This window comes from Garra rufa, chromosome 8 (assembly GCF_049309525.1).
Source record: "Garra rufa chromosome 8, GarRuf1.0, whole genome shotgun sequence".
Taxonomy (NCBI): domain Eukaryota; kingdom Metazoa; phylum Chordata; class Actinopteri; order Cypriniformes; family Cyprinidae; genus Garra; species Garra rufa.
Genome location: NC_133368.1, coordinates 40938308 through 40960561, shown reverse-complemented (window position 1 = coordinate 40960561; position 22254 = coordinate 40938308). Strand labels below are relative to the sequence as shown.

Sequence of the window (22254 nt, the reverse complement as noted above, 5' to 3'; positions counted from 1 at the left end):
GATAAATAGTGCAAATTGTTTGGAATCCGGTCATTTTTGACCGGGAACACCACAAGTGTGACTAGGTGAAATAAAACCCACAAAACAATTTACGAAAATGTAAAAAATGTATTTTCAGGAAAAAGAAAATCTTCTCCAAGTCATTTTGACCCGAACACAACCAGAGGGTGCAACATGGTTATCTTATTACTGTCTGAACCACCTTTATGTGAAAGAATTTGCAGTATTTGCAGACTATGAACGTTCTCATTTCATAGGCAATTCCTATGCGATGAAGTAATGGGGAAAATCTGTTTTTGTTCCAATGCTAATGCAGCAATGATTAAGCTGTTTTACATTGTAAAGTGTAATCCAATAGACCAGTAACCCCAAAGAAGTGATCATTAGGATTCAGTCTATTCATGCCGCCGATGCTCCGTAGCCAGGAGATGATGTGCCCTTCCCCCTAATGAATGAAAATCAGCCATGCCTGGCTGCAACGGCACTGAAAAAATCCCACAATTCCCTTCTTATTTACTGAAACGAGATATAGGGGTGCTGCTATATTAAGCAAGGTGCTCTTGTCTCGGACTGCAGCACGTTGCTGATTTCATTTTAGTCTCTCTGAGTGTGTGCCTGCCTAATCAGCCCTTTTGTACTTCACAAACAATCATGAAAATTTTATCAGCACGCTGCTTCTTGCAGCTGCGCTGGAATGAGGGGATTAGAGCGTGTTGAAACTAGGCTGCCGGCCGCGGGATGATAGCGCGCAGGTTAATTTCATTAAAACGCCAACTCGGGACCAGGAGATGCCGCCGGGGGAGCTTATTGCTCAGCTGGCCAAGAGTCGCAGTAAAATACGAGGGCTTCGCGATGGCTTCTTCTGAGGTACGACGTTTCATGATGATGCTGGAGAGAATGTGAGGAGAAGGAGGGGGAAAACGTTCATCTGTCTGCGCCGTTCTGTTTCCAAACCAACGGATTCCATCTGAGAGACGACACAGGTGCTCGTTTTTGCCTCTTAAGGTGTGTGCTTGTATAAATGCGTGAGATTAGAGATGTCAAAAGGATGCAGCGCAGCTTCCGTCGTAGTCTGATTGAACGACAGTGTGAACGAGCGAGAGGGTGAAATTTTCAGATACTCATCAGGCACAGCGCAGCTTTTCCGGTCAGTGGGAGAGCAGGAGAGAGAGAGCAAGCGAGAGAGAGAAACATTTGTGTGACGTGTGTGTGTGTGTGTGTGACAGCGTTCCCTCAGTGCGTAGCGGAGAGACAGGTCTGCGCGCTGACACTCACTCCAACGGGCTGATGCGCTCTGGAGCTGCGAGCAGGACCCTCTGGGAAACGTGTGTCACTGGAACTGCCGGAGATGCTTTGAAGACCAGGATCTCTGCGCTACACGTGTTGAATCGCATACCTGCGTATCCCTCTGCATCTTAGACCAGTCCACACTCTGTCGTGCGTTCGTGCAAACCATGGATTCTCTGGCCAACGACACGGACGGACTGGAGAACTCCTTGAAGTACTCCAAGTGTGACCAGACGGAGAAGATGTGGATTAGGCTGAAGGGAATGTAAGTGTTTCTTGTTTCATACTCTTTCATCAGCACTGGCAGGAGAGAGAGAGCTGTTTATGAGGCGTGCGGTTGTGTTCACTGTACGCTGTGATGCTGGGAGTGGGTGAATCTTGACTCTTGGGGCAGCAAGTGTGTGAATGTAATACTAATGAGACTGTCAAGCCTAATCAAGCAATGTTGTTGTTCACATACTTGCTTCTGCTGACAGTTTTGCTTAATGGATTCAAATTAGTCTTGTAGTTTTTGGGTTCGGCGGGGTTTGGATTGTCATTTTGTGGAGAAACTTTGACAATTTGAATAGCGTTCGTGGGATTAATTTTTAATGCGAACGTTGCATTTCAGCACAAACTCTCTTAGTACAATTATAGCCGACAATAGTGGCTACTTTAATGTCATTTTAAGATAACTAAAAATTCTAACTTATACACTTTATACTATAAACAGAAGCAAAAGGATATACCCTTAAATGCATACAATTTAGAAAGCTGTGTTTTAGTTGCTTTCTGCAATTTAATTACCATTCATTTAATATTAACTAATCATTTCAGCTTATTTTTCAGTCACAATGACTAAATCATAAATCATGTGGCAAACTTAATATCAGTGTTATTTTAATATTTTGAATATACTGTTATATATATTTTTATATTTTCAATTAGATTTTATATTTATGTTTTCCAATGTCATTTTAATTTTAAAGGATTTGTAATTTTGTTTAGCTTTATTCGATTTAAATTTAATTCGATTTCATTTTATATGTTGCTTTGGCAACTAGCTGAAATAAGTTTTTTTATTGTTGTTTTATTGTTAATTTAACATAATTTTAAGATAACAAGATAAAAGTCCAACTTATTTTTCAGCCACAATGATTAGTAATAGAGCGTTAATAACACTTTAAACTACAAACAGAAGTAAAAGGATATACATGGTTAAAACCCATGAAGCTGTTAGTTGATGTGCAGTTTAATTCACATTAATTTAATAATTACTAAGCATTTCAGCTTATTTTTCAGTCACAATGACTAAGTCATAAATCATTTGGCAAACTTAATATCAGTGTTATTTCATTATTTTAAATATATTTTTATATATGTTTTTATATTTTCAATTAGATTTTGTATTTGTGTTTTCCAATGTTGTTTTAATTTTAAAGGTTTTAAGTTTAGCTTTTGTCATTTTTATTAAATTTTAATTAATTTTTATTTCATTTTATATGTTTAATGTATTGTATAAAATCACGTTTTTTCGGTTAATGTTTATAATTTTTTTAAATTGTTAATTTAACATAATGTTAAGATAACTAACAATTCCAAGTTATTATTCAGTCACAATAATCAATAATAGATAATTGATAACACATTAAACTACAAACAGAAATAAAAGGTCATACCCTTACATGCATAAAACCCACAAAGATGTGTTTGTTAGTTGATGTGCAATTTAATTAACATTAAATTAATATTAACTAATCATTTCAGCTTATTTTAATTTAATTTTATTTAATTTTATATGTTGCTTTGGCAACTAGCTGAAATAAGTTTAGTTTTTTATACTTAATTTTTTCTCAGTTAATGTTTATAATTTTTTTATTGTTAATTTAACATAATTTTATGATAACTAAAAATTCCAACTTATTTTTCAGCCACAATTATTAGTAATAGACCATTAATAACACTTTAAACTACAAACAGAAGTAGGATATACCCTTAGATGCATAAAACCCACGAAGATGCGTTTGTTAGTTGATGTGCATTAATTTAATATTAACTAAGCCTTTCAGCTTATTTTTCTGTCATAATGACTAAATAATGAATCATTTATGCTATTGTGTATCATTAATATGCTGTTATAGTTTTTCTAATACTTTAGATAAGATTTTATATAAAAATTTTCCAGAGTCTTTTTAATTTTAAAGTTGTTGTCATTTTGTTTAGTTTTTGTCATTTTATTTTATATTTATACTTAAATATACTTAAGTATATTCTATACTTATACTATAATATTTATACTTTTATTTAATTGTATAATGTTGTTATATTATTATTTATATTTATTTATTTATTTTATATATATATTTTTTCAGTTAATATTTATATTTTCTATTATTTTTAATTTAACATAACTTTAAGATAATTTCAGCCACGATAATTAATAATAGATCATTAATAACACTTTATACTACAAACAGAAATAAAAGGATTTAACCTTAGATGCATAAAACCAGTCACTGTAGTTGCTATATTTTTAAGTACCATTAGTTGATTTGCAATTTAATTAAGATCAATTTATTATTAACTAAGCATTTCAACTTGTCATAATGACTACATAATGAATCATTTGGCAAACTTAATATCAGTGTTATTTTAGTATCATTGATAGACTGTTAAAGTCTTTTAAAATATATTTTAAATGAGATTTTATATTTATATTTTCCAATGTCATTTTAATTTTAAAGTTTTTGTTTAGTTTTTGTAATTTTTATCTATTTAAAAAAAGTATCTACATAGTTTTATGCTTTATTTTTTATTAATTTTTATTTAATGTTATATGTTTCTTTGGCCACTACCTGAAATAAGTTTAAGTTTTTTATATTGACCTTTTCAGTTAATGTTTATAATTTTTTAAAATTATTTTTTATTTAGTTTTTCAGTTAATGCTTGTTTTTTAACCCTGCTTTATATTCAAAACAGCAACAAAATAATATTCTCTCGACTCAGTGTACAATATTAATCTATTCTTGTTACGGCAGTAAATTAATTTTCCAGCGTGACCTTCTGTTGTTCTAGTCTCTGCTAAAACATAACCTTCAGTCTGATGTTAAATGCATCGGTGCTGAAGCAGAGGGCAGTTTAATCAGACGTTATGACCTACAACTGAAGCAAATTTGTGAAAGTCAGAGTCACTGAATTGTTGATCCCAGGATTTAAACCAGTCTATCTCCATCACCTCTCTGCAAAGCTCATCCAAGCCTCTTTGGTGAGCTCCGTCTATCCTTATAGTCCCATTTTGAGATGTGTTGAAACAGCCCTCCTACTCAACATCCAGGCCACAGTTGCTTCTCACAAACTCCCAGCTGGAATAAACACAATCAAAAGCAAAATGAATTATGTAGGTGGTTTAATATATAATGAAATACCAGTTAATGATTTGCAATACGTTCCAATGTGTCTGTGCTCAGCGAGAGCTCTAGATTTTGAGTCCAAATCGCATCAGATAACAGCAGCTTCATACGATGACTAATTCACTGCAGCGGGAAAGTGAGAATTCCTTGAGATCCTGGCTTTGTTCACACTGGAAACAGAGCATGCTGTTCTTGTCAGTCCTGTCCTTTACGCACATAAAACTACGGCATGTGCTCATTACGGCTGCAAGCTAATGTGCTTCCATTTTTTGTCTTACAGGCAGAAGTACAAAAGCACATCTCAAAGGTAAGTCCAAAGTTGGTCTCTATTTGTGTCACGGCAATTCATTGGACCAAATGAACATTTCATGCATGACAAGTAATGCAGGCTAGATGAATCAAACCGCAATCTTATCACTCCAGCTGGGTCACTAATGGTTTCATCACCACCTCCATAGTGTGGGGGTTCCGTAATGGGTAAAGATCTGGCGTGCTAACGTGAAGGTTGCAGCTAAAATCACGATTAATAAAGGAGCTAGAGAGATATTGACATTACAATCCAGCTCTTTCACCTGTGCCAGTGAACACGGTGCTCCAAGGAGACCGCCTCTGTAATTAGGCTTTGTTAAACGGCTAAGCATCTCGATCCAGACAAAACATCAACCAAGAATGAGACATTGGTGTTCTTCCATGTCCATGTGTGACAACCCACACAATACAAACTGCACTCTCTGTCTGATGCCGTCTCATGATGTACGGATTACAGAAGTGGGGCAGCTCTGGAATGGAACGCTGAAGAGATTATCGCGTGGCAGCTCTGTATTGATATTCCTCAAACATCCTGGTTAGGGTTTGTTCTGAAGCCCTGACACTAAGTATTGAACTGGTGCTATTGATTCAGTCTGAACCGTTTAACATACAGACTTGATTCGAACTGTTCAGTGGATCATTTTAGCATTGGGTGTGCTTTTCATAGAACACTGATACACTCTTAAAAATAAAGGTTCTTTTTTAGAATCTGTGGTTCCATGAAGAACCTTTAAAGAGATAGTTCACCCAAAAATGAAAATTTGATGTTTATCTGCTTACCCCCAGGGCATCCAAGAAGTAGGTGACTTTGTTTCTTCAGTAGAACACAAGTAAAGATTTTTAACTCAAACCGTTGCAGTCTGTCAGTCATATAATGGCAGTCAATGGGCACCAAAAACAGATTGCTTCCGCATGTGCATCAACTATGGCAGATCATGTTGACGGGTCACGCGCCGGCTGTTGTGAACGCGCTCAGGATTTAATTTGGTTTTGTCTGTGTATGTTTTTTTTACTCTCAAAGATTTGGTGCCCATTTACTGCAATTATATCACTGACATACTGCAACGGTTTGAGTTGAAAATCTTTGTTTGTGTTCTACTGAAGAAACAAAGTCACCTACATCTTGAATACCCTGGGGGTAAGCAGACAAACATCAAATTTTCATTTTTGGATGAACTATCTCTTTAAAATCCATGCAACCTTTGCATTGCACAGTTTTTTACCTTGTAAAAAGGTTCTTTAGATTATAAAAGGGTTAGTTCACCCAAAACTGAAAATTAGCCCATTATTTACTCACCCTCCTGGCATCCTAGGTGTATATGACTTCCTTCTTTCAGATGAATCCAATCAGAGTTATATTAAAATTTTCCTGGCTCTCCCAAGCTCTATAATGGCAATGGGCTGGTGTTTTTCTTTAACAGTCCAAAACAAGTCTAATAAAGCGCATCCATTCATAATAGGGCTGCAACTAACGATTATTTTGATAATCGATTAGTTGGCCGATTATTGTTTCGATTAATCGATTATGTTACGCCAGGCCAGCAGAGGGAGCCCTTACCCCCACTGACTGTTGCTGCTCCCTCTGCTGCCTCTATGGTTACTTCCTGTTTGTCTACCATAAATACAAGCTCAGGACACACACACTCTGCGAAGTATTGATTTGCATTTGTGGACTTTACCAAGCGTTATTCCTTGCTCCCAGGTTTTCCCAGTCTCCTTGTTGTTTTCCCTAGCCATAGTTCTGTTTTTGTTTTCCCAGTCTTAGTCATAGTTTTCTAGTTTCTTGTTTTCATTTCATTGTTTCATTTGGACTGCCCACCTGGATTTTGACCCACGCTTGTTTATTGGATTACGCTATTGGCTTATCTTCGCTGTTCATGTTTGCTGGTGTTTTCGACCCTGTCTGCCTGTCTACGATCATCAAAATAAAGCCTTGCATTTGGATCCTCACTCTTGGTCGTCCCGTTTGTGACAGAATACTTCGCCACACCCGGATCCAGCGGCTTTATCCACCAGCAGTTCACCATGAACCCAGCCACCCAGATTATCCGTCTCCGTCAAGGTGAGCGTCCCATTGAGGAGTACATTTTGGATTTTATTACACTGGCAAAGGCTACTTCAATGGATGAGGTCTGTTTAATAATATTTTTTCGTGGTGGACTTTCCGAGCCATTTGGTTCCCTGATGCCACTACACCAGCCTGGCTGGACCCTCCAGCAATACATTTATTTAGCACTGCAGTTGTTTGGCTCTCCGTTCACTATGGGTGTTTTAGAGGAGCTACAGCACAAGATGTCTGCCAGCTTAAAGCCTCAGCACAAGATGTCTGCTAACTCTGAGCCACAGCACAAGATGTCTGCTAGCCCCGAGCCTCAGCACAAGATGTCTGCTAGCCCAGAACCACAGCACAAGATGTTTGCTAGTCCTGAGCCACAGCACAAGATGTCTGCTAGCCCCGAGCCTCAGCACAAGATGTCTGCTAGCCCAGAACCACAGCACAAGATGTTTGCTAGTCCTGAGCCACAGCACAAGATATCTGCTAACCCCGAGCCTCAGCACAAGATGTTTGCAAGCCCAGAGCCCCTTCACAAGATGGCTGCCATCCCAAGACCCGTTCACAAAATGGCCGCCCATCCAGATCCTGTTCACAAGATGGCTGCTCTTCCAGACCCCGCTCACAAGATGGCTGCCTTTCCTGAGCCTGTTCACAAGATGGCCGCCCTTCCTGATCCTGTTCACAAGATGGTCCCCCTTCCTGATCTTGTTCACAAGATGGCCGCTCTTCCAGACCCTGCTCACAAGATGGCCGCCTTTCCTGAGCCTGTTCACAGGATGGCTGCCACCCCCAAGCCTGTTCACAAGATGGCCGCCATCCCCGAACCTGATCACAAGATGGCTGCTGTTCCTGAGCCAATCCCCAAGATGGCCTCCCTTCCCGAGTCTGTTCACAAGAAGGCCACCGTCCCAAAGCCCGTTCACAAGATGGCTCCCGTTCCTGAGTTCCTGGTCAAGATGGCCGCCACGCCAGAGCCTGCTGCAAAGATGGCCGCCACGCCAGAGCCTGCTGCAAAGATGGCCGCCACGCCAGAGCCCGCTGCAAAGATGGCCGCCACACCAGAGCTACCACCCAAGATGGCCGCCATGCCAGAGCCTGCACCCAAGATGGCCGCCATGCCAGAGCCTGCACCCAAGATGGCCGCCACGCCAGACCCACGTCAAGCCATAATCCTGATGCCAACGCCTGCTAATGCTACGTCAGCCAAGCCAGCGCCTGCTCACGCCACATCAGCCAAGCCAGCGCCTGCTAACACCACATCAGCCGAGCCAGCATCTGCTAACGCCACGTCAACCAAACCATCGCCTGTTAACGCCATGTCTGCTGCTCCGGTACAGTCAAGTCACGACACAGCTCCTGTTCTTGTCAAGTCAAGTCACATCATGGCTGCTGTCTCTGCAAGGTCAAGTCAAGTTACAGCTAATGCTCCTGTCAAGTCAAGTCAAGTTACAGCAGTTGTTCCTCCTGAGCCAAGTCAAGCAGCACTTCCTGAGCCAAGTCAAGCAGCACATCCTGAGTCAAGGCAAAACACCCCAACACTTCCAGAAGATAAGCAAGTTACCACAGCGCTTACAGCGTCACATCAAGACACAGCAGTACCACCTGAATCATGTCCAGCCGCCGCTGCCCCAGCAGAGCCAACTCAAGTCACAACCACTCCCTCAAAGCCATGTCAAGTCACAGCTGCTCCTGTCACGTCAAATCAAGTCACAGCTGCTCCTGTCACGCCAAGTCAAGTCACAGCTGCTCCTGTCACGCCAAGTCAAGTCACAGCTGCTCCTGTCACGCCAAGTCAAGTCACAGCTGCTCCTGTCACGCCAAGTCAAGTCACAGCTGCTCCTGTCACGCCAAGTCAAGTCACAGCTGCCCCTGTCACGCTAAGTCAAGTCACAGCTGCTCCTGTTACGCCGAGTCAAGTTACAGTTGTTCCTCTCACGCCAAGCCAAGTCACAGCTGTTCCTGTCATCCCAAGTCAAGTCACTGCTATTCCTGTCACGCCCAATCAAGTCACAGCAGTTCCTTCCAGGCCAAGTCACGTCTCGCCCGAACATCCAGAGCCGGGACATGTTTCGTCTGATCTACCAGAGCCTTCGCTCCCAAGCCACGCAGAGCCTTCACTCCCAAGCCATGCAGAGCCAACGCTCCCAAGCCATGCACAGCCAATGCTCCCAAGCCATGCAGAGCCAACGCTCCCAAGCCATGCAGAGCCAACGCTCCCACATCACGCAGAGCCAACGCTCCCAAGCCTCACGCCCACTGACCCGGAGGGCATTCCTCTGCCAACTGCGCTACCTGCTATGGCAATCGCCATTTTGAGTGTGTGGGCTGTACACTGCGCCCCAGTGCCCTCTTCTGCCCAGGAGTCCGCCCACAAGTTTGCTCTGGAGACCTCATCTACACGCATGTCCGCTGCGCCTATACCTCTTTCGGAGGTGGCGTACATAGCGGAACTTCACGCTCTGCCCGCACCGCCAAGACTTCACGTTCTGCCCGCACCGCCAAGGCCTCACGCTCTGCCTGCACCACCTATGCCCCCTGCTCTGCCAGCTCCGCCAGGGTTCCTTGCTCTGCCTGTTCTGCCAAGATTCCGTGCTCTGTCAAGATTCCGTGCTCTGTCTGCTCCGCCAGGACTCCCTGCTCTGCCTGCGCCGCCAAGGCTTCACACTGTGCCTGCACCGCCTAGGCTCCCTGTCGTCTCTGACACGACCACGAAAGCCATTCCTGAAGTTCTCGTCTGCCTAGTCACGACTAGGGAGGCCACCTTCCCCCATGAACTCTCTACCTCTCTCCTTGCTCTGTCTGCCTCCTCTGTCTCTGCTCTCCCCAGGTCCCAGTCCATGATGCGGCCTCCTGTTCCGCCCTGGAGGGCTTCTGCGCCTCCTGTTCTGCCCTGGAGGGCTCCTGCGCCTCCTGTTCCGCCCTGGAGGGCTCCTGCGCCTCCGGTTCCGCCCTGGAGGGCTCCTGCGCCTCCTGCTCCGCCCTGGAGGGCGCCTGCGCCTCCTGCTCCGCCCTGGAGGGTTCCTGCGCCTCCTGCTCCGCCCTGGAGGGCGCCTGGGCCTCCTGTTCCGCCCTGGAGGGCTCCTGCGCCTCCTGTTCCGCCCTGGAGGGCTCCTGCGCCTCCTGTTCCGCCCTGGAGGGCTCCTGCGCCTCCTGCTCCGCCCTGGAGGGCCGCTCCGCCTCCTGCTCCGCCCTGGAGGGCTCCTAAACCCCTTGCTCCGCCTTCGGCTCTGCCCTGGAGGGCTTCTACGCCTCCTGCTCTGCCCCGGAGGGTCGCTAAGCCTCCTGCTCCGCCCTGGAGGGCTCCTAAGACTCTTGCTCCACCTCAAAGGACTGCTCTGCCTCCAGCCCTGCCCTGGAGGGCTCCTGAATCTCCTGCCCTGCTCTGGAGGGCCTTTGCCCAACCTGTTCTGCCTCAGTCTCCTGGCCCCCCCACCGCTCCCCTGGACTGTTTCTTCCTGTTGTTTTTTGGAGCGTCTGGAAGCCGCTCCTTGGAGGGGGGCTATGTTACGCCAGGCCAGCAGAGGGAGCCCTTACCCCCACTGACTGTTGCTGCTCCCTCTGCTGCCTCTATGGTTACTTCCTGTTTGTCTACCATAAATACAAGCTCAGGACACACACACTCTGCGAAGTATTGATTTGCATTTGTGGACTTTACCAAGCGTTATTCCTTGCTCCCAGGTTTTCCCAGTCTCCTTGTTGTTTTCCCTAGCCATAGTTCTGTTTTTGTTTTCCCAGTCTTAGTCATAGTTTTCTAGTTTCTTGTTTTCATTTCATTGTTTCATTTGGACTGCCCACCTGGATTTTGACCCACGCTTGTTTATTGGATTACGCTATTGGCTTATCTTCGCTGTTCATGTTTGCTGGTGTTTTCGACCCTGTCTGCCTGTCTACGATCATCAAAATAAAGCCTTGCATTTGGATCCTCACTCTTGGTCGTCCCGTTTGTGACAGATTAGTTGGCTTAAAAATTTCCGATTTTTTTTTTTTTTTTTGGTCACAATATTCCACATTCTGAATGCTATGAAAACACAGTGCTTAACAATTTACAACAATTCACCTGTCATAATAAAGAGAAAAGACAAATATCTGAAGAAAAACACACTATAACAAGCATAAAATACAGTGTTTCTGCTATTTATTCTGCTGTGGCGGTGTTTAGTGTCCGGCCAACAGCAGCAGCAGCGAGCGCAAGTGCCTTCAGCAGAGTTCCGCGTTCAGATACACGCAAGCTTAAGCTGGCCGCAAAGCCCCGGCTATAGTAATTACCATGAATGTGCCGGGGGAAAAAGTAAGGAGATATTCGAATTATTTATTAATAAACTAGTATTTTCTGAGTCAGTGTCGCAAAGATGAAGTTGACGATCCTAACTCGCCATCTGCTCACTGGACGTGCTTTTAATGCCTAAATGCATCTTTATGGATTAGGCCTATAGCTAATGACAGAGTTTTGTTTTTGATTTGAATTATTTCGTTTTATAGTAGTGAAGTAATAATTTAAAGTAAATTTATTACTCCTACTTTTATGAGCAAAAATGAAGTTTCACATGGCGCTGGCACCTCCATGTCTTGCAAAGCTTTCACTCTCCGCACAAACGATTGGATATGTGCCTATTAGTACACATTTATCTAGGTTAAACGATTAAACTTGTGATATGCTTTAAGTTTTTTTTATATCTAAGGATTTTAATTTAAATCGTGATGACTTGAGAAGGCTAAATTGATCTGTCTGCCGCTGGCCGCTTGGTCGTTACTTTAAAAAACAAAAACTTGAATTTCACAAACAAAACGTGTTCCAAATATATTTCTAAATTAACTTTATAAACTAAAGGAATGAAAATAAATGTAATTACTTTGCTATTAAAAACAGCAGCTGTGCAATGGGGAAGAGAACTCTAATTCTGATGAGCTGTCGAGGTTATTAGGAATTTTTGCAACGAATGCTTGTTTAATAGCCTATTTAACACTTATTTAGGCTAATTCCTTATTTAAATGTATTATTTCTTTGATTTAGTTTAGCATTTTGTAGGCTTCTTGTTCACCGATGGAATTGCTAGAATAAACACGCATTCAACGAAAGATGTTTCAGCACAATGAATGTTTTTGCGCTGAGTATTAATTGTCTCCCTGTCTGTGTTCCAGTCTGACACGCTCATTCAGTAAAGATTTAAACTTAACACAGACTGCCAGAATGGACTTTTATGCATAAATGAAAATGCTTGTGTGAAATTGTGACATTTACAGATAAGGATATGACCGTAAACTGAAAGTTTTCATGCTGAGGATGCAAACGGATCTCAAAGCGCCTCACAGGGCAAGCCATCATTACGCTATTAGCTTAAAGTTTAATATAAGGAATTCTCATGTTCTGATCACGTAACTCTCCTGCAGCATCTCGTTCTGTTTTCTCCACTATTTTTAGACGCATTGTGTCTATGGAAATGCGTCATTCAGTGCTGTAATTTGACGTGATCCTCTGAAGTTGTACGTGCACTGTGGGCGGACCCGATTAATCGATAATGAGAATTAGAAGTACACAACGAGGATTTGTAAAGAGAAATGTTGGAGGATTTCGATATAAACAAAGAGGGGACTGTTTTTTTTATTTGCTAAAGGAAACTTTGCTTCCTTTGCTTCTGTAAAAAACTCACAGGTGCATGCACTCACCAACATCATCTGCCCGGAGCCATGGATGCTTCAATGTACGACCAGTTGGTGCAAGCTTTGAATATTATGTTTTAAATATGGATATGTTTCTTACAAAAACGCATCGATTCACTACAGGAGGCCTTTATTGACCCCTTTGAGCCATGTGAGGCACTTTTTATTATGAATGGATGCACTTAATTGGACTTGTTTTGGACTGTTGAAGAGAAACACCCATTCATTGCCATGATAGAGCTTGGGAGAGCCAGGATAATTTTTAATATAACTCAGATTCGTCTGAAAGAAGGAAGTCATTTTCACCTAGGATGTCTGGAGGGTGAGTAAATAATGGGCTATTTTTTAATTTTGGGTGAGCTTGTCCTTTAGGATGTTCTTTATTCTATGGTACCTTTAAAGAGGACATGAACTGCCTTTGTTTTTTTAATTTTGTACTGTTCTCTGAGGTCCACTTATAATGTTATCAAGATTATTACATCAAAAAAATATCATAATTTAGAAGTAATAAGCTATTTTCTGTCCTGTTTTCAACCCCCCTCATCAGAATTCTCTGTTTAAATAGGCATGACGGATTGTAGACTCAGAAGTAAACACCCCACTTCTATGGTTGGCTAATGGTTTGATGTTGGTGGTTTTGACTGGTGTGGAAAAGAGTTAATGCCAGTAATGGGAGATGGAAACACATTTGCAGAATAAAATCCTCCATGTGCATCAAAAAAGTCATGACTTTGCGCTATGGGACGACATGACTTGACTAACCAGCGGACCAATCTTGTTGCACAGCATCTGAAATGTTATGGTCATTCTGAAATGCCCAAGCAAAGTCTGTTGTCAAAGTATTTCTGAAAAATTGCCTTAGACGACTGCGTTCCCCCTCCAAAATCAGTGACTGCATTTATTGTGTTTCGTCTGCTCACTCTTGAGGTGCAAGTAATTTATTATATATGCAAAAAAAAGTATATTCAGTGGTGTCACACCCCTGGACAATTTAGTTGGTTTCACCCATCATCTCCCCCCACTGCTCTGTGTATTTTGGTTCATCCCTCATTGTCTGCACCTGTGTTTGTAATCAGTCTGTGTATTTAAGGTGTGTGTTTGTCCTCTATCCTGGTCGGTCTTTGATGTTATCACCTGGTGTTCCTGTGTCTCCTGAGTTTTCGTTGGATTTATTAAATGTACGTCTTTTACTACGTCGTTGTTCGTGTGTTCCTGTGTAAAACGTGACAAGTGGCTACTCCTACTTTGGTTAGTGATATTTAGTGGCAGTTTATCAGGACATGACGATTTTGTTCTCTTTGACTTGTTGGATGGAAATCATGCTTATTTGAAAATAGGGCTGGGCGATTAATCGAAAAGTAATCGAAATCGACATTCAGAACCTATAATCGATCAAATTTTTCCAGGTCAATTATTTCAATTACTTTCCCTTTAAAAACATTACTGCATGTGGAGTCAGGTGACCCCGCTCCGTTACGTTATTCCTCCGACATGTCGATGGAGAGCTTAAACAGTATTTATACAGTAAAAAGTATTTACAGGATATACAAGAGTAATTTTATTTAGAAGAGATACTGCTTATTTTCTACTTTTAATATTTATTATTTTATAAATAATTTATTTTGTTTCCAAAAGTGCAAGTTATTTATTTTCACTAATTTAAGAAAAATGTGACTTTTCGTTTTAAGCAATGTGTGCTTTAATTTCAGTTGTTCAACACTGATGTTCAATAAATAATCATAGATAGTAGATAGTGTGTGCACCCTTCATTCAAAAATCTCTCACTTGTAATATGTGAGCATATTTACTGTACAAAATTTGTCAGTGAACTATGAGGGCAACAAAATAAATATTATTTAAATATAATTAAATATAATTTTATTAATGAATAAAATAATCGTTCATTAATCGTAATCGGGTTAAAATGTTCAATTAATCGAGATTTTGATTTTAGGCCAAATTGCCCAGCCCTATTTGAAAATGTTATATGCAATATTCTAATTTTCGCAACTTTGGATGGAAACCCAGCTAATTATGTCAATTCAGCTATAAGCAGCTCTATATTCAGCTCAAGCCAGTTTAATGTTGATTCAGGTCAGTTCAATAACTGAGTCAATGCTGTGAGTCTCACGATAATGGCAAATGCAATGTTTCTGTCTTTTGTTTTTTTTACTATAACTAAATCCTTTCTTAAAACTTTACCAAAATTCCTGCCTTACAGGAGACACATTTAAGTGAATAATTGAAAGTACTTACATAGTACAGATGTAGTGCATAAATAAAACACGTGTTAATGCATTTTCTCTCTCACACACATACACACACAAAGCATTACTGACTCTGAAGAGCCCTGATGCCTTCACTGGCCCTCCTCTGTGTGGAAACCTCTGTCAAGCTCTTATGTGAAGGCCAATCAGAGCAGTCTAGTTCAGGTGAAGTGGCCATCACACACCCCCACATTACTGCCTCTGATGCTAAACACTCACCTGCCCTCAGTAACAGCCCCACATTTATGTAATGCATGCTGAGAGGTGCTACTCAACAATGGCCTTCCTTCAAAGCACAGCTCTCCACTATCAGTTAGGCGGACCTCCGTGTGTGCACTTCAGAGAATCTCTGCAGAGGACAAAAACATCTTTGCATCAGTATTCACCCCAGGAAATAAGAGTCGATCGGTAATTCATGTGTCAAAATCAGTCATGTCCTGAAGGCGAGAGGTTTATGTGGAAAACAGTGGTTACTGTAATTGGGTATATCTTACAAAACCTGTCAGAAACAAGTCCTGGTGGTCACATTCAACCTCAAATTTAAAAGAAAGAAATAAGAAATATATTTAGCTTGAAGACAACGAAGACTTCTTTAGGACCATTGCAATTCCCCCCAAAAATATTAGGCAGCACAACTGTCTAACATTGATAATAAATAAGCATATTAGAATGATTTCTGAAGGATCATGTGATACTGAAGACTGGAGTAATGATGTTGGAAATTCATCTTTGCATCACAGGAATACATTTTAAAGTATATTAAAATAGAAAACAGTTATTTTAAATTGTAATAATATTTCATAATATTACCGTTTTTTCTGTATTTTAATCAAATAAATGCAGCCTTGATGAGCAGAAAAAATTTATATTATTATTTATTTCATGGTGGAATTTATGTTGATTAAAATATATTCAACTAGAATCAGCATTACAAATTATAAAATTTAAAAAAATAATAAAATGATGATGATTAATAATGATAATTAGCATTGGAAATAGTGGGATTTAAAAAAAAAACTATTATTAAAAAATGAGTTGTGAGTAAAAAAAAACTATTCTTTACATTACGGTGGAATTTATGCTGGTTAAAATATATTTTACCAGAATAAATAGCTGTATTGCAATATAGTAATTTTAATAATGAGAATCAGCAATGACAATAATGGGAATTTTAAAATCAATTCAAAAATGTTCCATCCATTATTTCCTGCTTAATCTCAAAATAAAATAAAATAAAATAAAATAAAATAAAATAAAATAAAAATTATTGTGATAAATTTAAAAAAGTAAAAACTCAAAATTACTTCGTAAAACTCCAAAAAAATTCAAATAGGATTTTAGGGAAATAGTGTTGCAATGAAAAAAATCCTAATGGTTCTAAAAATATGCTTCTTTTTTTCTGTGCAAAATATTTTCTTTTCATTTTAAAATAGCATTTCACGAACATGATTTCATGATGTTCACCCACTTGTAGATAACTTTGCACCTCTAATAATAAAGTGGTTGTTTTGTGTGAAAAGTAGTGTATATTCAACCCCAATTAGTCCTATAGCAAGAACTTAAATAGAATGTGAAGTGACAGCTTGAGACACCTTATAATGCAGGAGATAATCAATCCAACTAATTATATCAGCAATGCTTTTAGCACTTGGTGTTCAGCAAGCTGTCAGTAATGAATAATATATGTTGGTCCCATTGATTAAACCATAATATTGAGTTCAATTCTAAATGGTGTTAAAATGAAGGATCCTTACACAAATCTTTGGAAATATAGAAGATGTAAGTAATGTATCCACTAGAGGCCCCCATTAAACTGTCCCAACAAAGTTCATTGAAGAATTCACATGCATAATGTGGCTTCTTACTAAAAAGTATATTAAGGAACAACTTTATTCATGTCACCACCACACTCTCTGTTGGCATTTAATGTCAATGGAATCTTTACAATGCATGAAAAAATTCTTTATAGTGTAAAAAGGATCTTTGGGGAACCCAGGATGGTTCTTCAATAGCTTGATTGAAAAAAAAAAAACTTTTGGTACCTTTGTGTTTTACTGACCTTGGCAAAGTTACCATTATTTTAATATGCACATGAAAACATTCTTTTTCAAACACTACTCTTGGTTTCAGCTGCAGCAAAACCACTTCAGAGACACCAAAAGCTTGCTCGTACTGACCTTTACATCAGAGCAACGCTGTCTGTGAGGTTGTTGCGTATAAGTGTGAAGAGTTGGATGTTCATGTAAGAGGCAGCACTGTTGTTGGCCCTCTTTCTCTGAAAACACAATAGAAAAGAATAGAGCACAGTACGAGTGTCGAGTAGCCATCCAACAATTTCCTGCTGTGCTGTGTCATCAGCTGCTGAAGTGTAAAAGACAATGTATAAAACAACAGGCTTGTGAGACGAAACCATTTTCCATCATTGTCTGAGATCAATTCCACATAAAATGTGCATCATTTGCATTCATTTTTGTCGTGTAAGTGGTAAAATTAGCTGTCTGTGTATGTCATAAAGTAAAAAAAAAAAAAAGCGGGAAAAAATAGATAAAGTATTAACTTGTTGTGTAAGTGGTAAAATTAGCTTTCTATACAGTACGTGACCCTGGACCACAAAACCAGTCCTAAGTAGCTATAAATGTATGTTTGTAGCAACAGCCAACAATACATTGTATGGGTCAAAATGATCGATTTTCCTTTTATGCCAAAAATCATTAGGATATTAAGTAAAGATCATCTTTCATTAAGATATTTTGTAAATTTCCTACTGTAAATATACCAAACCAAAATTTTTAGTATACATTTGTAATATGCTCTGATAAGAGCTTAATTTGGACAACTTTAAAGGTATTTTTTAAGGTAATTTTCTCAGTATTTTTTATTTTTTTGCACCCTCAATTTCCAGATTTTCAAATAGTTGTATCTCAGCCAAGTATTGTCCTATCCTAACAAACCATACATCAATGGAATGGAATTATTTATTCTGATTTACATAATAATCCTGAATTACAATTATAGCTGGTTTTGTGGTCCAAGGTCACATAAATGTCAGGAAGTAAAACAAAAGAAAAATAAATTCATAGATAAAGTATCAAATCTACACATAATTTGCATTTGTTTTTGTTGTGTAGGTGGTCAAATTAGCTGTCTGTATATGTCAGTAAGTAAAAAAAAAGGCAAACATTCATAGATAAAGTATCAATTCCACACATAATGTGCATATTTGCATTTGTTTTTGTTGTGTAAGTGGTAAAATTAGCTTTTTGAGTATGTAAAAGTAAAAAAAGATTTAAAAAAATGATAGATAAAGTTTCAATTCCACACATAATGTGCCTAATTTGCATTTGATTTGGTTGTGTAAGTTGTAAAATTAGCTTTCTATATATGTCAGGAAGTAAAAAAAAAAAGAAAAATTCATAGATAAAGTATCAATTCCACAGATAATGGGCATATTTGCATTTGCTTTTGTTGTGTAAGTGGTAAAAATATCTGTCTGTATATGTCAGGAATTAAAAAAGAGAAAAAGTCAGAGTATCAATTTCACACAAAATATGCATAATATGCATTTGTTTTTGTTGTGTAAGTTGTAAAATTACCTTTATATATGTCAGGAAAAGAATATATAAAGAAAAGAAAGAGAATGTGGAAGTGTGTCCAAACTTTTGACTTGTAGTCTATGTCAGGAAGTAAAAAAAGAGAAAACCTCATAGATAAAGTACCAATTCCACACATAATGTTCATGATTTTTTTGTGTAAGTGGTAAAATTAGCTGTCTGTATTTGTCAGGAAGTCAAAAAAAAATATATAGATAAAGCACAATTTTCTACAAAAAAATGTGCATCATTTGTGTTTGTTTTTGTTGTGTAAGTGGTAAAATTAGCTTCTGTATGTCAGGAAGTAAAAAAATGATCATAGATAACGTATCAATTCCACACAAAATGTGTATCATTTGTTTTTGTTGTGTAAGTGGTAAAATTATCTTTCTATGTATGTCAGGAATTAAAAAGGAGAAAAATTCATAGATAAAGTATCAATTCCACACAAAATGTGCATAATATGCGTTTGGTTTTGTTGTGCAAATGGTAAAATTATCTTTCTATATATGTCAGGAAGTAAAAAAGAGAAAAATTCATAGATAAAGTATCATTTTACACATAATGTTCATCATTTACATTTATTAGTGTTGTGTAAGTGATAAAATTAGCTGTCTGTATACATCAGTAAGTTAAAAAAAGACAAAAATTCATAGATAAAGTATCCATTCCACACAAAATGTGCATAATATACGTTTGTTTTTGTTGTGTATGTGGTCAAATTAGCTTTCTTTATGTCAGGGATATAAAAAAGAAAAATTCATAGATAATGTATTAATTTCACACATAATGTGCATAATATGCATTTGTTTTTGTCATGTAAGTGGTAAAATTAGCTTTCTATATATGTCAGGAGATAAAAAAAGAAAAATTCATAGCTTACTAATTCCACACATAATGTTTTTTTTTTTTGTGTGTAAGTGGTAAAAGTAGCTGTCTGTATCAGGAAGTAAAAAAACACAACCAATTAATAAATAAAGCACCAATTCCACAAATTTGCATCATTTGCGTTTGTTAGATAAAGTATCAATTCCACACATAATGTGCATTGTTTTTAACTTGAGTATTTAAAGGAACACTCCACTTTTTTTTGGAAATAGGCACCAAGTTGAGTTTTACCGTTTTGAAATTAGGATTAGGAACTACACTTCCATTCCGGCGTAATAGTCAAGGAAGTTTGTTGCCGTAATATGGCCGAAGCAGGCGGAGTAATATCACGCAGTGCCTGAAATTAGTTCCCAGGTTAGCATTTGCACATGTGCTGCGTGATATTACTGCGCCTGCTTCGGCCATGTTACGACAGCAAATCCGACCTTGGCTATTATGCCAGAATGGAAGTGTAGTTCCTAATCTTATCGGCCTAGAAAATTGCAGCTTTACATTTTCCACCGGTATTAGTACACGATATAACTACAGAAGAGTCAAGTTTTAAATAGGACAAATATCGAAACTCGTTGGTCATTTTTGAACGCGATGCTATTGGTCTAATAGGATTCAATGATCTATGCTAAGCTATGCTAAAAGTGATATCGCTAGAACAGGAGAACGGCTGAATGGATTTCAAAATGGTAAAACTCAACTTATTTATTCGGGGGGAGTTGAGAGAATGAGGGAGAATGAGCCTATTTCCAAAAAAAGTGGAGTGTTCCTTTAAATAAGCTTTCTGTATGTCAGTAAGTATAAAATAAATAAATATGAATGTAATTTTTTTTTCTGACAAAAAACTTCAAAGCTCATACCCAGCTAACAGGGAACAAACGGTATTCCAGCAAAGTTAATTAAATGTTCATTCAAAGTTATCAGCTCTTTAAAAACATTAGCACAAAAACATTATTTGAAATGTTTGAATTTTTAAATGGTACTGGTTGTTTCAGAATGTCCAGAGAACATTCAAAAGTAACGTTCACATTTTGCAAAATTCAAAAATGGAATGTTCAGCATTCACATAACCAATGTTAATAGAACTTCAGCAAAATGTTTATAGAACTTATTTTTGTTATTTGGTTAAGATGTGTTCTTGCTCCGCCCCTTTTATCAAGGATGCATCAAGAGGAAACTACGTTTTTGCAGCTATGAATATGTTTAAATGAAAACGAAAAGAGGCAGAGGTGGTTGATATCATATTTCGTCTTATTGTAAATACATACCGGAGTAGAAAAGGCTAGCTGACCCTATGGAGCTGTCTGACATTATCAAGTACACTGCTGTTCCATTTGCAGAATTACAGGACTTGCATCCTCACGTCCTCGGGAGTTTGTACTCACAAGTCAAACTTCCAAGTCCGAACTACGAAGGACGCAAGTTTGAACTTTGCGTACTTGGTATTGAGAAACTGCCCGTGTCTGTCAATTGTAAGGGCATTTGCTAATATACTAATAAACATTGACAAAATTCTGGGAAAAATGACTGAATAGATTGATGGCTCATCTTGCACTACAACCTTTTATCCAATCAAATGCTCAAAAATCCACCTGCTTGTGATTAGCAATAACAAGTAGCAAATGATTGTTTATGGCTATTTAAAGTCTGTTTGTTATTTAAATGTCAAGGCAGAAAGAGCCCAGTGTTTCGATCATCATGCTGTGTGTATTTTAAAACTAGCAGCTAACGCGAAAGAAAATATGACATCTGCACAGCAGACCTTCCAGATATTTCTGCATTGTGTTGTGTGGGCTTCCTGTCAACAGGTTCCTGTCTCGCCTCGTACCACCTCTCCAGCATTTGCTAAAACATTCTGGTGACATCTCCTGGCAACTGAGTGTTTCCTGGTCTCTGGATCTGTATTAATTTCAAGCTGTCCAGAAATTGGCAGATGTTAACAAACAGAGCGGCATCCTGTGAGCAAAAAGGCTTTAGGGTCTTTGGTTGTGTTACTTGAGCTCGTTTGAGAGCGTGTGGCTTATTAATCTACTGTTGTTTCGGAGTTGTCAGAGAGAGGCGACCGTGGACATGCCAGAAGTGAGCGTCTGTTTCTGCTTCTTGTCAGAAATAAGCCACACACGCTCTCGCATGTGGTGACAATGAGTGGTGTAGTTTATTTTATCCACTTCCTCTGCATGTCTATGATTTACTTAAAAGCCATTTACTTTCCTTCCTCGTGTGTTTACCAAAGCAAGCTGAAAACCATGTTTGGGCTAGTGCGCTTTTATTTGAAAGGACAGTTCATTAAAAAACTAAGGGTCTGTCATCATGTACTTACCGTTATGTCATTGCAAAGTGAATAATGATCACAGCTGCCCTTGACCCCAATCCTCTTTAATTTTTAGAGGATTTCGTTAAATGTGTCTGTTTGTGTTTTATATAAAAATTCACCACATAATATAATTTGAAATACACTGCTGTTCAAAAGTTTGAGATCACTAAGGTTTTTTCTTAGATCAAAGTTCTATTTAAAAAATACAGAAAAAGTAATATTATGAAATATTGTTGCAATTTAAAAGAACAGTTTTCTATTTTAATATACTGGAAAATATAGTTTATTTCTGTGATGCAAAGCTGAATTTTCATCGGCCCTTATTTCAGTCTTCAGTGCCACACAGTCCTTCAGAAATCATTCTATTATGCTATTTTATTATCAATGTTGGAACAGTTGTGCTCTTTAATAATTTATTGCAAACTGTGATACTTTTTTTGTGGATTCTTTGTTGAATAAGAAGTTAAAAATAACATTTATTTTAAATAAAAATCTTTTCTAACAA

The 22254-nt window shown here is 38.7% G+C and overlaps 1 protein-coding gene across 1 annotated transcript in view; it reads left to right on the top strand.

Moving 5' to 3' along the window:
* Positions 1-716: 716 nt before the first annotated feature.
* pde1a (phosphodiesterase 1A, calmodulin-dependent) overlaps positions 717-22254 on the top strand; it is a 101109-nt gene continuing 79571 nt past the window's right edge. The window contains exons 1-2 of the mRNA XM_073845109.1: positions 717-1552; positions 4957-4983. Of these exons, the coding sequence (XP_073701210.1) occupies positions 1455-1552; positions 4957-4983 (125 nt within the window). The 5' untranslated portion in view covers positions 717-1454. The remainder of the gene's footprint in view (positions 1553-4956; positions 4984-22254) is intronic.